The sequence below is a fragment of the Acomys russatus genome, chromosome 17 (assembly GCF_903995435.1).
Source record: "Acomys russatus chromosome 17, mAcoRus1.1, whole genome shotgun sequence".
NCBI lineage: Eukaryota > Metazoa > Chordata > Mammalia > Rodentia > Muridae > Acomys > Acomys russatus.
In genome coordinates this window covers 2292646-2308544 of record NC_067153.1, presented here as the reverse complement: position 1 = coordinate 2308544, position 15899 = coordinate 2292646, and the positions used below count along the sequence as shown (strand labels likewise).

General features: G+C 40.3%; 1 protein-coding gene across 2 annotated transcripts in view; it reads left to right on the top strand.

Moving 5' to 3' along the window:
* Window positions 1-15899, top strand: part of Stk3 (serine/threonine kinase 3) — a 248492-nt gene that overhangs the window by 17815 nt on the left and 214778 nt on the right. Inside the window, exons 1-3 of one of the 2 annotated variants that reach the window (XM_051159469.1) lie at window positions 7319-7405; window positions 11422-11442; window positions 11720-11848. In XM_051159469.1, the coding sequence (XP_051015426.1) occupies window positions 11832-11848 (17 nt within the window). In that variant the 5' untranslated portion in view covers window positions 7319-7405; window positions 11422-11442; window positions 11720-11831. Of the gene's footprint in view, window positions 1-7318; window positions 7406-11421; window positions 11443-11719; window positions 11849-15899 lie in introns of those variants that run through there. The other variant, XM_051159468.1, reaches the window with a different exon arrangement.

Here is a 15899-nt window from a genome sequence, read left to right as displayed (position 1 = left end):
TGGAATGTTGAGATGACATTTAAAGTTGAATTATGTGAAAATTTGCATGCCATCGAAGAGAGTAGAGAATGGCCATGGGAGGGATGCTGATATGCTTTGATTCAGGCAGTGCTGGTGCAGGTGCTGGTGCAGGTGCAGGTGCTAGTGCAGGTGCTAGTGCAGGTGCTGGTGCAGGTGCTGGTGCTGGTGCAGGTGCGGAGGATATGCTCTTCTCTACCTGAGATGTGGTGTGATGGCAGGACTCTCTGTGTACTGTAGCATGAAATACTATAGGCTCTATTATTTATAAAGGACAGCAATTAGTTTTTTCTTTTTTACAGTTGCAAAGGTGAAGAAATCAGAGGTTGAGATTCTGTTGTGCTATAAGGGCTATTGTTTGTTTGCAAAATGGTATCCTGGTGCTACTTCTCAGAAGAGGAGGGATACTATCTTCAAAGAGCAGAAAACAGAAAGCTACTTAGCTCAGTGAGACCTTTATGGAGTCTCAATGCCACTCATGAAGGAAATGGCTCTCATGACATAATCACCTGTCGCCTCCTCTTTTTCTCCTTCTCCACTCCCTATCCCCATACTAAGGATTGAATCTAGGGCCTTGTGTGCTAGACAAGCTTGTTACCACTGAGCGATGCCCTAGGTCCTTTTTTTTACTTTTGCTTTGAGACAGGGTCTCTCTAATTTGCCTGGGCTCTTCTTGAACTCATTCTACAGTTCAAGCTGCCTTTGAACGCGTGGTTCCTTTATCTCAGCCTCCCAAATAGATAGGGTTACAAACCTTGGTCACTCGGCCCAGCAGATCCAATCTTTATTTAAGTTGGCTGTGTGTTTTCAACACCTTTGCTTATTGCTGGGGAGTCATGCTTGGATGCAGCAATGAGAAAACAAGATTGTACCAGTCGTTTAATAGATTTTAAAAAGGCAATTCTTGGCTACGTTTGCCTTGAGCATATAAGGCCTACTTCTCAACTTCTATTAGAGATATATGGGTAACTTTTCTCTGTAGAATTCCCTAGTGTGTGGGAGAGTTCCCATGTTAAAGTCGAGTATAGCTTTTGAATCTGTGGTTAAAATTTTTATATTTAAGTTGAGATTATGAGGTGTTAAAAATCTACCAGTGTCATAGACTGGTAAGATAAAACTATGCTTATTATATTTTGTCTGTCATATCAGTAAAGCAGAAAAGTCCTCTGTGTTGATGCTGAGATGGAACAAAGGGCCTCATGCAGGCAAAGTAAGCAAAACACTGTATGGCTGAGCTCTATTTCCAGCCCTAGACTGACTTCTCATTATGTGAACTTTTCTTGGCTATAGAGGTTTGAAAGCAGACAATGCAAAAATTATTTTAAATTAAGCCTTAAATGAAAAGATCAGTTCATTTAAAACATCAGAAAGAGGAAATAATAATAAACCATCAGAAAATATGAATTATTTTTCCAAATAAGTCATGTGTTTTCACTTGACAAATGTCCCAACGATACTGTCTTTGCCTAATTACAAGTAATGCTAGTAATATTTTAGTTCTAGAAGATGCCAGGACTAAGAGGACATACTCACTGTGTCTACTGTGTTTATCTGAGTGACCTGTGTGTGATTGGCTTGTTACAGTGAGCCAGATTATGGGCCTTTTTTGAAAGAAAAATTTGAATTCCCAAGGAGTGACATAGTGGATCGATTACTTTTTGGCTTAATATTAAAGAGATTTGTTAATATAATAATGCTGTATTCACAATAACATGTTCGTGGCTCATCTTGAGTTATTATTATTATTTTTGGTTAGCCATGAAGGCCATGAAGCAATTTTAATTTCTGATGCACAATTTTCAATCCTTTTGAAAGTTTAAGGAGCCACTTCTCTTTCTAATAAGGTGGGGCTCTTTTCCTGATTTGTAACATCTTTCAACGTCATTTTTCCTCTCTGTGTACCAGCCTCTTTATTTATCTCTGTCTCTGCCTAGTCTAACAGCTTAGTCATTATTTTCCCAATATCTTTAGTCCCATTATCTCATTGCTTTTCAGTAGCATCTGCCTGATAAATTCCAATCTGGACTGGTTCTGTCGTTTGCTTCCTGGCGTACGTTCAGCTCTGGGCGACCGTGAAGAACGTATGCATCTACAAAGACTGCTGCTTTACGTTTGTGCCTCCCCAACCCCTCAAGGGGCCAAAAGAAGTCATATCCGCAGATGTCAGATTAAGAAAAATTAGAGTAGCATAAATGTCAAATTTAGCTTCTAGAATCACAACAGGTACATCACTTTTTGACTTTGTGAAACAAATTGAAACCAATACATGAGAAGCTCCTTGATTTCTGCTGCCAGTGTGGACCCAAACTTGTAGTCCTGGCCATGCCGTTTGGCTGGCATGGGAGTGCTGTCCTCCTCAGGGACCGTACCGGAAGCCCTGGATCCTCTTCCTGCTCCCGCTCAGGGCTGTGCTTTGTTATTTATCTCCCTGTGTGCTGCACATTCAGCTTTCCTGTATTTTACTAATTAATGTCAAATAGCATTACACTCACTTGAGCACCCTACATATACTTTTTATATTTTCTTGGTTTGTTTTATATTCCTTGTCAAACTCATATCTCTACAATCACTGGGCCTTTGCCAGACAGCAGTGTCAAGCGAGCCGTTTCCCTGGCACGTGGGACTTCTTTACTGTCCAAAGCCACTGTCCTCTAGCTCTGCCGGTCTCACCTCACTAACTTGCTCTCCCCATCGTCATTAATAATTTCCTTCTTCTTTAATCATCAGTAATTTTTTTTTTACCATTAAATGTAGAATTTTTTTTAGATAGTTTGTCCAGGATCTGAAATATCAATAGTTTGTAATTTCTTTCTTTCTTTTTTTTTGCTCAGTAGTAGTGTACTGAATGGATTTCCCATTATTCAATCACCAGTGGTGGCAGCTGTGATTGTTCAGTTTTTAGTTGTTATGAATGATGTTACTGCAAATATGTGCATTTTGAATAGAGATGTTTCCATTTTTCTTAGGAGTAGAATTGCTGAGCCACACGAGAAATGTGTGTCTAGTTTGTTGAGAACTAAACTGTTTTCTGTGGGAGGAAGTTAATTTTACCTTTGTGCCTGCCGTATTTCTTGTTGCATATCCTTGCGTAAACTTGTGATAAATATGTCTTTTTATTGTAGCCATGTTTGTGAATGTTTAAGTATCTTCTTGTAGCTTAAATCTTACTTCCTAATTACTGATACTGTCTTTTCATATACATACTAATCATTTGTTGTATACCTTTGTTGAAAAGTCTGTTAGATATTTTACACATTTTATTTAGAATTTATTGAGTTAAAACTTTATTTTTACCCTATATATATATATATATATATATATATTTATAACATTTATAAGGTTCTTTATATATTTTTAGATATAATTGATGTCTATGGCTTCTCTTCTCTCCAGTCAAATTGTAGATAAGAGTAGATAGTTCTGATCTGTGCTTTTGTATATTTGTATATGTTTATATTTATTTATGTCTTTATCTTTAAAATATGTAGTAGTACAAAGTTTATAATTTTAGCCATTTGGAAGCATTTGTTTCTATGGTATTAAGTTTATTTATAATACAATGTAACTAGGAGCCCTAGTGGCAGAATTGTGTGGAGCTGACACAGTGTAACTGTCATTATCTAGGTCAAGATCTTTTTCATTAAAAAAAAAAAAAAAAAAAAAAAAAAAAAAGATCTTTTTCATTACTTCAACTAGAAGCCTTTTTTTTCCAACATATTTTTATTGATTATTTGGGAATTTAACATATGTACCCTGATCACACTCATTTCCCAGTCCTCCCGGGTTTGCCTCCTTGTGACTCCTCTCCCCCCCAAAAAAAAACCCAAGTCCAATTTGTGTTGCCCATATACTCACTGGAGCATGGTCAAATTCCTTTAAGTAAACTGAGTCCTTCCCTACTGCACCCCTGCCAGAAGCCATCCCTGTGGGGAGCTACACTTCAGCATCCTTATTGCAGTTTTCAAAAGCTCTCTCTGGGTTGGGGACGGATCGGTGTAGTGGTTGTCACAGAAGCCTTCTATGTCACTCTTTCAACTGTGAGCCTGCAGTCATTGACACTACTGCACAAGGAGCTTCTTTGCTCTTTCCAGTCAGTGGGAGCGTGGATCATGGCTTCCACATGGTCTTATGTGCATCAGCACATGCCGTGGACCTTGGCGTGTCAACTGGAAAATCTTACTGTAAATGCCACTAAGTGTTTGGTGACATCAGGGTGCTCTGCCTTAGAGTCACTTCTGATATCACGTAGGTGCTGCTAGTTTTTTCTGTTGAGTTTTGTTCGATTAGTTGTGTTTTATCACCTCGTTTTTATTTAATGAGTCTTTACCTCTTTGTAGTTAAGTTTGGTTTATTTTTTGTGAAAATCTCTTAGTCGATCTTTTGTATTTTTTCTCCTTCACCTTTATTATTTTGTTCCTTTACTAATTTTGGATTTTTTTTCAATTGTTCTAGTTCTGGAGATACTGTAACAGGCCATGTCTTTGGGACGTCTCCTTTTTGACATAGGTGCAGTTCACTATGCTCTTCTCTCTGAATATTGGCTTTGCCGTGTTTCCCTTGGATTTTAGTATTTTGTGTGTTCGTTTCCATCTATTTGAAGACAGTTTTAGAACTCCTCGGTATGGCTAGCCTTGCTAGCCAGCCTGCTCTGCAGAGCCAGTGTGGAGTTAAAAGGTAGTCACCATGTCCATCAGGAACAGCTGTGGGTGTCGGGATTTGAACTCTGGTCCTTAGGCTTGTGCAGCTCCACCCCTGGGCTGTACCGCAGGCCCTGCATGGTTTCCTTTTGGCAAGGTCTCTTCCCCATTTTCTTGTTCCTTTTTGGCATTTTGAGACTGGGTCTCTCTGTGTAATAAAACTGGCTCCTGTCATGCAACCTTCCTGGTGCAGGGTTGTGCTAAGTTTGTTTTATCCTGGAGATTGATTATTCTGCCTATTTGATAATATTTTCACCTTTTTTTTTTTTTGTTTTGGAGACTGTTGATTTTTGTTTTCTTGGCATTTTATAAGCACTTTTATACTTTGGCTAGCAAGTGAACAAAAAAGTGGTCACACTCAGTTGTACTTTTGTTCAAAATCATCTAAAAGTTAGAGTACTTCTACTTTTGTATGTATGAACTAATATGATATATGTCTTCTATAGATAAATGCATATGCATATAAACTAACATTTCATCATATGAGAGTCTTTCAGGTGTCCTCAAGGGATGGAGTCATTTCTGGGACAGAGTGGAGCCATTGCCCATTGCGCTGTTCACTGACCTGGCTTCTTGCTGTCTGAACTTCTCAGTGTGTCCATGTCTGAGCTTTCTTTTCTCCATGACCATTCTACTGGTCAGTCTCCCACCTCGAGACTGAGGTAGTATGCTCTCGCGTGCCCTGACTTTGGTGTTCTTAGTTTCAGGCCCTCAGAGTAGCTGGGTCCCAAACCGTAGATAAAACAAGATATAATTGAATTGCTGGGCACTGGTAAGACAGAGAGAAGACAGTACCAAACATAAGACATTTATATGAGAGCACAGCCTTCTGTTCCTGTGTTCTTCATAGCTGTCTCCTCAGCTCTGTGGTACTCAGGGTCCCTAGAGTCTTTCTTTTGCTATTACTATTTTTGTTTTATTCTTTTTTAAAATTTACTTTTCATTGTTCGACAGGTTCACACATATATAAAATGAATTTTAGTTCTTTCCACCGCTATTACCCCCTCCTCTCACTGAAGCCATTCTCCCTACCAACAAGTCTTCCTTCTCCTCCATGTGTGTCCATTTGTCCATCTGTCTGTCTCACTAAATAGGGTTGTCTTCATGAGCAGGGACAGGAGGGTATTTACAGGAGCATTGGCAGCTTGTCAGTGGCTACCCCATTGAAGAAAGGGATACCCTGTCCCTCAGTCACAGCTGACTGTCAGTTACCACCAGGGAAGGGAGGAGGGAGGGAGCTGGAGCCCTTTCCCCTCCTGAGGAAGTGTTGGCCTGATCGCATGCAGTGACTCAAGCCACAGTGAGTTCATTAGTGCACCAGCCCCGTCAGGTCAGGAAGGTGTGTTTCACTGCACGGTTCCTCAACCCTTGGCTCTTACATTCTTTCCAGTCTCTCTTCTGAGAGGTCTGGGGCATTCCCTGAGCTGTGGGCTCATGCATGCATGTGTGTGTGCATGTTCCATTTGGGGCAGAACACGCCACAGACCCATATTTACTGTCCACTCAAAGAGAAGTTCTCTGTGGAAGGCTAAGAGCTGCACTAATCTGTGGGCTTAAAGATATGTGGAAGGTAGTTTGATACTGTGTTCATTTAGCAAAACGAGAGTCACAGGCAGAATTCTATAGTTGCTTCCTTTGTAAGTAAAGTGGTAAGAGGACTTTTGTCTGTCTGTCTGTCTCTGTGTATACATACGTTTGAATAACAAAGTATATCATAACATAACAACACTTTTAGTCATAGTGACCTTGTGCTAGCTATGTTAGAGTCAGTTGTTATGTATTTATATTTACTGTACTGGATACATTGTGTAAAGGCAGTGTGCTACATAATGGTAGTTTGTTCTGTGATGAATTATATATGATACTGGCCTCATCAGATTACAATGGAGCTGAAAATTTTCTGCTTTCATTTAGTGATATTATAGCCATTGTGGTCTTTGAGTATAGCACAGTGTTATGGTGGCACTGGTATGGACAGCCCAGTGTTCTCTAACTATAAAAGTAGAACAAATGCTTTTGTGTATAGTGTATACTACTTGGCCATAATAATAATAAATTACCATATCGTTCATTTGTGTATTAACTGTACTATAGTTCTAATAATTATTTTTAGGCATATTCCTACTTATAAAAATGAAAGGCATGAATGTTCTGCCGTGTTCTCTGATGACCTGACTTTCCGATGTTGAGTTTGTTATGGACATAGTAGAAATTGGTGTATACTGTCCACCTAACAGGCTCTGCTGTCTTGGTTTGTTGAAGTACATTATATTATTGATAATGTATAATTGACTATATGTTGTTGGGTGAAAGCAGTAGAGACCCTAACAGTATGCATGAAGTGCAGTGTGCATAAAGTGATGTCTTGTCTGCTTGAATGCGGGAAATGGATTCATGTGTGAATGACAGTCTCACTAAAACTAATTTGGAGAGATTTGTATTGGAGTGTGCTGCTAGGTACACGAGGCGCGTCACTTGGAAGGGACTGTTGGTTTCATGCCTTTCATATTACTTGGTTTTGAAACGTATGAGGATATTGCTTTTATTTCTTTTTGCTAAAAGCTTTTAAGGAAAGCGTTTTTCTTTTCTTTTCTTTTACATTTTATTAGTAAGCTAAAAAAGCTGAGTGAAGACAGTTTGACTAAGCAGCCTGAAGAAGTTTTTGATGTATTGGAGAAGCTCGGAGAAGGGTGAGTACAAAAACCACGGAAGTGTCTTTTAGAGAATGACAGCATTGTCTAGTCTTTGACCTAGAGAATATTTGTCAGAGTTGAACACTACTTTAAAGAGCAGGCCATGATGGAAAGACTGTCTTTGAGAAAAGTAAGCTGTCTCTGTGAAGCATAGTGATTTGTAAGAGGTTTGTTCATCTTATGCTGCGTTCTCAGCAATAAACTTCACAATCTTGTCTTTATTCCATGAGTGGCTTGTGGGTATGTTTTAGCACCCTAGGACCCATTTCATTTGGGAAAAGACCAGCAGAAGCTGTGAGTTGAGGCAATCAGTATGTATAGGCAGCAGAATTCTTAGCACTTGCTAAGAATTGTTTCAAAATAATAGAGGAATGTACATCATTTGATTCTGGAGAAAGGCAGGTAATAAGTATAAAATAATTAAATTTGCAAGAACATATAATACATAACATCTTAAACTAGCCAATTTGCTTACATAAGACCCATATAAAACAAAACAGTGGGGGTGTTTCCTGTTTAAAAAAAAAAAAAACCTTTATCAGAAGATTAAACATCTGAGTAAAAATAAGAGAAAACCGAAGGGGCAGTATTTGTATTAGGTAAATTAAAGTTAAAAAATCCCAACTGTATAAAGAAGTACATTAGATAAGTATAGAAAAGAAAAATCATATCAAAACTTTTTTTGACATATATTACTGTAACTAACTCTGTGATGGGAAGTTATTTGCAGAGTCAGTAGAATCTAATAAAAATGGATATGCTTTTTTATTTGTCTTTTAGAATTGGACAGATATAAAACAGAACTGGGTCAGATGTTATTAGAAAACCTGATTACATATATATTTATATGAGGCATCTGTTTGTATTTAGGTATGCTTACACACACACAAACACATGATACCTTGCAGTCTTCCTTTTAAAGCATACTCAATGAGAGAAACTTGAGAAATTCTAAAATAGATTTTTACAAGTCACATTTTCTGATATTGTTGGCTAAGTTAGACATAATTACAAAAATGAAAAATACATCACACTAATTATAAACTAGCAGACATAATCTGAGGTAATATGAAATTGAAGGAAATATTACAGATTATCTAGAGAACAGTGACAAGAAATGAAGAATGATCTGGAGCCAGCTAAGTGAAAAGTTTTAGTGTCAGATTTTTTATTATTAGTGAAGGTAAAAAATTATTATTTATGACTGGGCGGTGGTGGTGCATACCTGTAATCCAACTACTTGGAGTTCAAGGCTGGTCTGTGGAGCAAGCTCCAGGACATCCAGGGCTCTTACATAGAGAAACTCTGTCTCAAAAACCCACAAATAAATAAATAAGAAATCTGTATTTACTTAATGCCAAATATAAAAATAAAAATTTGTATTTAAAAATGATTATAATAAAAAGATAACTATAATAGTAATACATAATAAAATGAGGAAGAAAACTAAAACTGAAATTAATGAAGTAAGCAAACATTTAGGAATGATAAATATGTATAAAAACTTTGGAATGGAATAGTTAATAGTTTGGTTAAATTGCTTCTAAAGAAAATAGAGGAAGAGATGTAGCGTGGACAGGCACGGGGCTCAGTTCCCACACTTGCTCTCTGCCTGCACACACAGGGAGGGCTCAAGGCTCAGTTCCCACACTTGCTCTCTGCCTGCACACACAGGGAGGGCTCAGGGCTCAGTTCCCACACTTGCTCTCTGCCTGCACGCACAGGGAGGGCTCAGGGCTCAGTTCCCACACTTGCTCTCTGCCTGCACACACAGGGAGGGCTCAGGGCTCAGTTCCCACACTTGCTCTCTGCCTGCACGCACAGGGAGGGCTCAGGGCTCAGTTCCCACACTTGCTCTCTGCCTGCACGCACAGGGAGGGCTCAGGGCTCAGTTCCCACACTTGCTGTCTGCCTGCACACACAGGGAGGGCTCAGGGCTCAGTTCTCACACTTGCTCTCTGCCTGCACACACAGGGAGGGCTCAGGGCTCAGTTCCCACACTTGCTCTCTGTCTGCACACACAGGGAGGGCTCAGGGCTCAGTTCCCACACTTGCTCTCTGCCTGCACACACAGGGAGGGCTCAGGGCTCAGTTCTCACACTTGCTCTCTGCCTGCACACACAGGGAGGGCTCAGGGCTCAGTTCCCACACTTGCTCTCTGCCTGCACACACAGGGAGGGCTCAGGGCTCAGTTCCCACACTTGCTCTCTGCCTGCACACACAGGGAGGGCTCAGGGCTCAGTTCCCACACTTGCTCTCTGTCTGCACACACAGGGAGGGCTCAGGGCTCAGTTCCCACACTTGCTCTCTGCCTGCACGCACAGGGAGGGCTCAGGGCTCAGTTCCCACACTCGCTTTTTGCATGGGGAGGGCGGGAAGGAGAGAGTGCAAGAGCAAGAGAGCAAACCTCCGCAGGACTCAGGCAGAGTGACGTGAGCTCTCATCAGGTAAGGGTGCTGCTCTGTGACAATGAACTTGAAAGTGCAGGTGCTAAGGCTGTCCTAGCAGATATAAATTATGTAAAATTGATCTCACAAAGAAGTTAAAGCTTAGATTAGTTACCACAGAGAAGATAGAAAAGTAATTTAATATTTATTAAATAAAAATAGAAGGCTTTCTTAATTGTGACAAAATACTCTTACATAAGCACCTCAAGGGAGGAGAGGGTTATTTACTTGCAGTTGAGGGTACAGCCTGTAGCATAGCCCTCTCCAGTGAGCTGCACACCCTATGTGCACACATGCAGCTTTGCTTGCTGGGTGTCCCGCAGTTCTGACTGCGTCTCCACTGTCCTGAGGTTAGCCTTCTCCTTCACAGCGTCACACAACGCTCTTGCAGCGCCTTGCTCACGCTTCTACCCTGACTGCATTGCCTGGCCTCTGCTACTACCTACACCCTGGAGTAAGTCTCATGACCCACCCCTTCAGTCTTGCATCTTTTTGTATCCAGATTTTGTGACTGTTTTGGCAAAGTCTTAACTGGAAACCACACAGGCGGGGGATTCTGGGAAATAATGCTCCCAATTTCTGTTTTATAGACCTGAGAGATCTTTGGACAGGACGAATGTTGTTGCATAATTCATCTTAGATAAAGTATCACTGAGTCCTATGTTAGCTTTTGAGGAAAGACATAGAGGCCTCTTTCCCCAAGGGGTGACTGTTTATCACACTAAATGAGGTTGCTTCAGCGAGCCTAGGCAGCATGGGGTGGTGTCAAGCTCTATGATGTTTAAGTATCGTCCTTACTACTCGTTACGCTTGCACTATTTTGAAAGTTGTAAATTTGGAAGTGATTTTTGTGTAGTTTGTAATGTTAGGAGACACAGGGAACATTTTATGTCTTGTTCTTCTCTGTGGAAATAATGTGCTGAGAAGACCGTGATCATGAATTAGAAGATGTACTGAGTCTGAGGCTATTTGCTCATCTTTCAGTGATCATAGTCATATTTTTTTCTCATAGCCTAGAGGAGAGAATTTGATAACACTTGTAAAATACCACAGAGCACCAGGTTTTCTGCTAGAACTCAGTAGTTTTAAACCTTGGTTTGGAGTTCCTGTTCAAGTACAGATGACGTCCTTCTCCATTGCTCTGCTCTGTGAAATACATGCTGTTTCGTCACTCAGGAGCCGGGAGCAGAGAGCAAGTCCTCTGTCTCTGTCTATGACGACATCGCTCTTCTCTTGAAGAGAGGCCTCTGGGAGGACTTCGGCTCAGGAGTCCCCACTTTTCGTTCCTTAGTGTTAAATGGTTCACAGTAGTGAGGTGTTGTGGTGCACATCTGTAATATTGGTAATTTAAGATCATCCTTGGCTGTATAGTATTTTTAGGGCCAACCTGGGCTGCCTGAGACCCTGTGCCAAAAGAATCCAAAAAAAAAAAAAAAAAAAAAAAAAGGTCCACAATGAAAGGTATCCTGGGGCTTTTGCTTGATTCAGCCTTTTCTCTTAACCTGGGACTTGGACTGTTTTTAACTTACTTTTCACACTTGTAATTTCCTTTTCTATCTCCTTAAGCTGCATTTGAGTTGACAAACCGTAAGTTAGCCCACTTGCCTTCTTCCTGTTGTCTCCCTTCTTGCTCCCTACTTCCCATAAGAAAATAGCAAATCATTGTATTTTTACTTGATAACTTTTAAGTTTGTGATTCAAGCAGTAAAGATACTTCATTAGCTTATTATCCCTTTACTTTTGTTTTTGATCATTTCAATGAATTAAGCTAGAAAATACAGTATGAAAAAATGCATAGAAGTCACAGGAGTCTTTAATACAATGCTTGATGAAAACAAGTGATGTCTTGGCTTTCTTCTTTAAGGTCTTATGGAAGTGTTTTTAAAGCAATACACAAGGAATCTGGTCAAGTCGTTGCAATTAAACAAGTACCCGTTGAGTCAGATCTTCAGGAAATAATCAAAGAGATTTCCATAATGCAGCAATGTGACAGGTATGAAAATATTTTATTTCCTTATGTTCATTTTGGTGACTATCATTGGTTATATAGTAAAATATATATATATATATATATATATATATATATATTGTTGCCTATTTAAGTTGCTTTTTCATGACTTTACATTGGAAGCAAGACCAAAACTGAAGAACCTAAAGACAAATCTGTAGACTTGTCCTTTGGACTTACAGCTCTTCACTAATAAAACAAATGATATAAAAGGATATATACAGGGAGGAAAATGATCAGCCTTTCTCTTTTCAGGACAGAGTTATGGTTGAATATTAAGTTTTTGGTGTTTAGTGGATCACTTTACATTCTGTATTGCATGTTTGTGTTTTTCCACACAGAGTTTCCTGTGTAGCCTAAGGCTGGCCTGGAGCCTCCTCTGGAGCTTAGGCTGCCCTCAATTAGGATGCTTCTGCTCCATCCTCTGAGTGACGGGATGATAGACAGCGTTCTGCCGTGCCTGGCATATAATTGTTTCTATAAATCTGTTCATCGGCAGTACTTACAAAGCGTTTCCTGTTGGACACGTGCTGTGTCAGGTTCTAAGAACACTAAGAAATCTAAGATTTCACTTTCCTTCTTGAGGGTCTGTGGTCTAGTTGGGATGACAGAAACATGAACAGACAGCTCTAAGTTAACGTCCTGACTGGTGGGCACTGGGAGGAGCATGAGATGAGAAGGCAGGGTACCTGTCTCAGCCAGGGGTTATGGGGAGCTGGGAACGCTGAGAACGAGTTTGGTAAGAGTTATTATAGAGAGAGCCTAGCCTGACCACTCATCTGACAGTGGTGAGAACTACTGTAGTGGGAAATATGAGTCAGAGATGGTTTGGAGGTCAGCGTGGATAGATACGTGTAGCAGATAAGGAGAGGTTCTGTATGCAGTGTTAAGCAGCCTGGTCTTTATTCTGTGAGGGTTGCAGAGGGCATAAATAGTAGTGTGTTTTCCTGCAGTGAATAGCAAAGGGATACAGTTCTCTTTTGCTAAAAGACTTGAAGTAGGAACTATGCAGCAGCAACATAGTGGTATCTGTGTTTCAGGCTTTAGTTGTTTCATATATTATATTCTCACTGCAGTTTCCTCTTCAGCCTCTCCTGCAAGTCCCAACCCCTACACCTCCCTCTCCCCAGATCCACTCCTCCTCCACTGCACTTCAGAAAAGAGCAGGCCTCCCGGGGGATCAACCGAACAGGGCATAACCAGATCCAACAAGACTAGGCACATCCTCTCATATTAAGGCTGGATGAGGCAGCCCAGTAGGAGGAAAAGGGGTGCAAAAGCAGGCAAAAGCGTCAGAAACAGACCCTGCTTCCACTGTTAGGAGTCCCACAGAGACCAAGCTACACATCATAACACACGTGCATAGGACCTAGGTCAGTCCCACTCAGTCTCTGTGAGCCCCTATAGGCCAGCTTACTAGATCCTGTGGGTTATCTTGTGGTGTCCTTGACCCCTCTGGCTCCTACAGTCCTTCCTCCCGCTTTCACAGGATTCTCCAAGCTTAGCCTAATGCTTGGTCTTGCATCTGCTCCCAGCAGTTGCTGGGTGAAGCCTCTCTGATGATGATTATGCTAGGCTCCCGTCTGTGTGTATAGTGTGGTATCATTAGGAATCATTTCGTTCACTTTTTTTTTCCCTCCTGGCCATGCTTGATTCTATCCAAGGTCTCTGGGCTGTCCAGCCTCTGGTCCCTGGTAAGGCCTAGTTTTCTGATAACTGTGTTGGTTATTTCATGGCTATAGAAGGTATGGTGGTTTGAATGAGAAACGTCCTCCATGGGCTTATTTGAACACATGGCCTCCAGTTTGCAGAGGATGTAGAATCTGCAGGAGGCGGAACCTTGCTGGAGGAAGTGCCACCAGGCTTTAAGGGTTACTGCATTTCCTAGCTTCCTGTGCATGGGTGAGCATGTGATCAGCTAGCTTCCTGCTGTCATGCCTTCTCTGCTTTGATGGACTCACTCCAGAGCCATAAGCGTATATGTGTGTGTGTGTGTGTGTATCTATCCCTAAGTGTTTCTGGTCATTGTATTTTATCATAGCAGCAGAAAAGTAACTAATACAGGAGGGCTGCTCTAGTCAACCCTCATGTCTACTCCCTAGGCCGAAGAAGAGTGTTTTTTAGAATTGTCCCATGTGCTGGCTTACTTGGGGACTTACAAGTGTCAGGACACATTGTCATTCCTAATCACATTAAAGTCCTAAAGTCATAGTCCTGTAGCTAGACAGTCCTAGCTGAATATAAAATCTTTGTAGATACTCCCTGACTTACGATGCTTTGATGGTTTTATGTGAAATCAACAGGCAATCAGTAGAACCCTTACTTTGAATTTTAAATTTTGATTTTTGCCCCCTGGGCTGCCTTGCTCTTGTAACGCTGGGTAGCAGCAGTAGGCTATATTCTATCAGCCTTCTGATTGTGAGAACAGTCAGTACCCTATGGCATATTGTATTGCCAAGCTTAGGTATTGAGTAGGTTAGGTTTATGAATATATTTGCATCATAGTGTTTTCAGTTTGTAGTGGTTTTGTCAGACCCGATGCTACTGTATAGAGTCAAGGAGCATCTGTAGTAGAACTTTTTGGCTAATGAAGTGCCTGAGTAATGCTAGGGGAATGTCACTGGTCCAATATATTTTACTTATGGTTTAGATATGTGATATGTTTAGGTTATATGGTATATTTTCTATCATAATTTGAAAATATTAATAGGAAAACGTATGTGATTGCAAATTTCTCCCAGGCATTGCTGATACATTAACTTGGTAATTTGAACATTGGGAAAGAAATACTATACTGGGCTATCAGCTGTACTGATGCTGTTTTTTATTATTAGGACTGATGGTATACTTCTAAAATATTTTTTGCTTTGGCAGTGCTGGAAGTAAAGCATGGAGGTGCTGGGAACTAGAGTTATGGTTGGTTGTGAGCCATCATGTAGGTGCTGGGGGACTGCACCCAGGCTCTCTACAGGAACAGCAATTGCTCGTAACCACTGAGTTATTGCTCCAACCCCATATTTTGTATTTTAACTATAAATCTGAGCATTATTTTAACTAGTTTTTCTAGTTTTTTTTTATTTTATCATTTTCCTTCTGGAGTGCCATTATCTTAGTTGTTGTTGTTGTTTTCTCTTTATTTCTTGGGAATACAAACAATGTTTACTTCTTAGTATCCATTCTATTGCTTAGCACTGCACTTCTGTTTGAATGATTGGGATTAGTATGTGTGATGAGTACAGAGAAGAGCATTATAGACGTAGGAATAGTGCAGGCCAATATCTTCAATGGAAAAACAAAGGGCTAAGATAGGAATGGAACCCTGGAGTGTTCATACACTTTATAGCTAAACGCCTTGTCTATAGGAAGAGCTTCTAAATACTTGTTGATTAGAATAAATGCTGAAATGAATATTGACTAAACGATTGCTGTGCTTTATATTTCACCCCCAATTTTATGTTATAATTATTAAATGACAAAAGATAAAAAAAAAATTAGTTGGTGAAGGGGCTGGGCAGATGGCTCAGTGGTTAAGAACACTGGCTGCTCTTTTAGAGATCCTAGGTTCAATAGTTTAGTCCCCACATGGTGGCTCAAACTGCCTGTAAGCCTAATTTCCAGGGGATCTGGTACCCTTTCCTGGCTTCCCTGAGCACCAGTCACACACATGGTGCATAAACATTCATATAGGCAAAACACCCATACACGTAAAATAGAACTATAAAAGATAGTTGGTTAAAAGCTCATAAAAACACTAAAAGGCAAGCAAAACCATTATTATCAATGTAAATGAATGATTGAAAAATTGACATAAAAATGGTTTAGAAGAAAATAAAGTAGAAAAATTACAGCTTCTGAAATTTTGGCCAGACAAAAGGAGATAAGCAGTTTTCTGGAAGTTAAATATTTTCTTAATTTATTCAAACATTGGACAGTTGGCAAATCGTCTTGCTTTCTGCACTTTGTAAGACTCATAGGGAATGTTTTAAACTTTTAGTGACTGTTAAACATGTACTGAGTAGAGTATTTGATGGAGCCA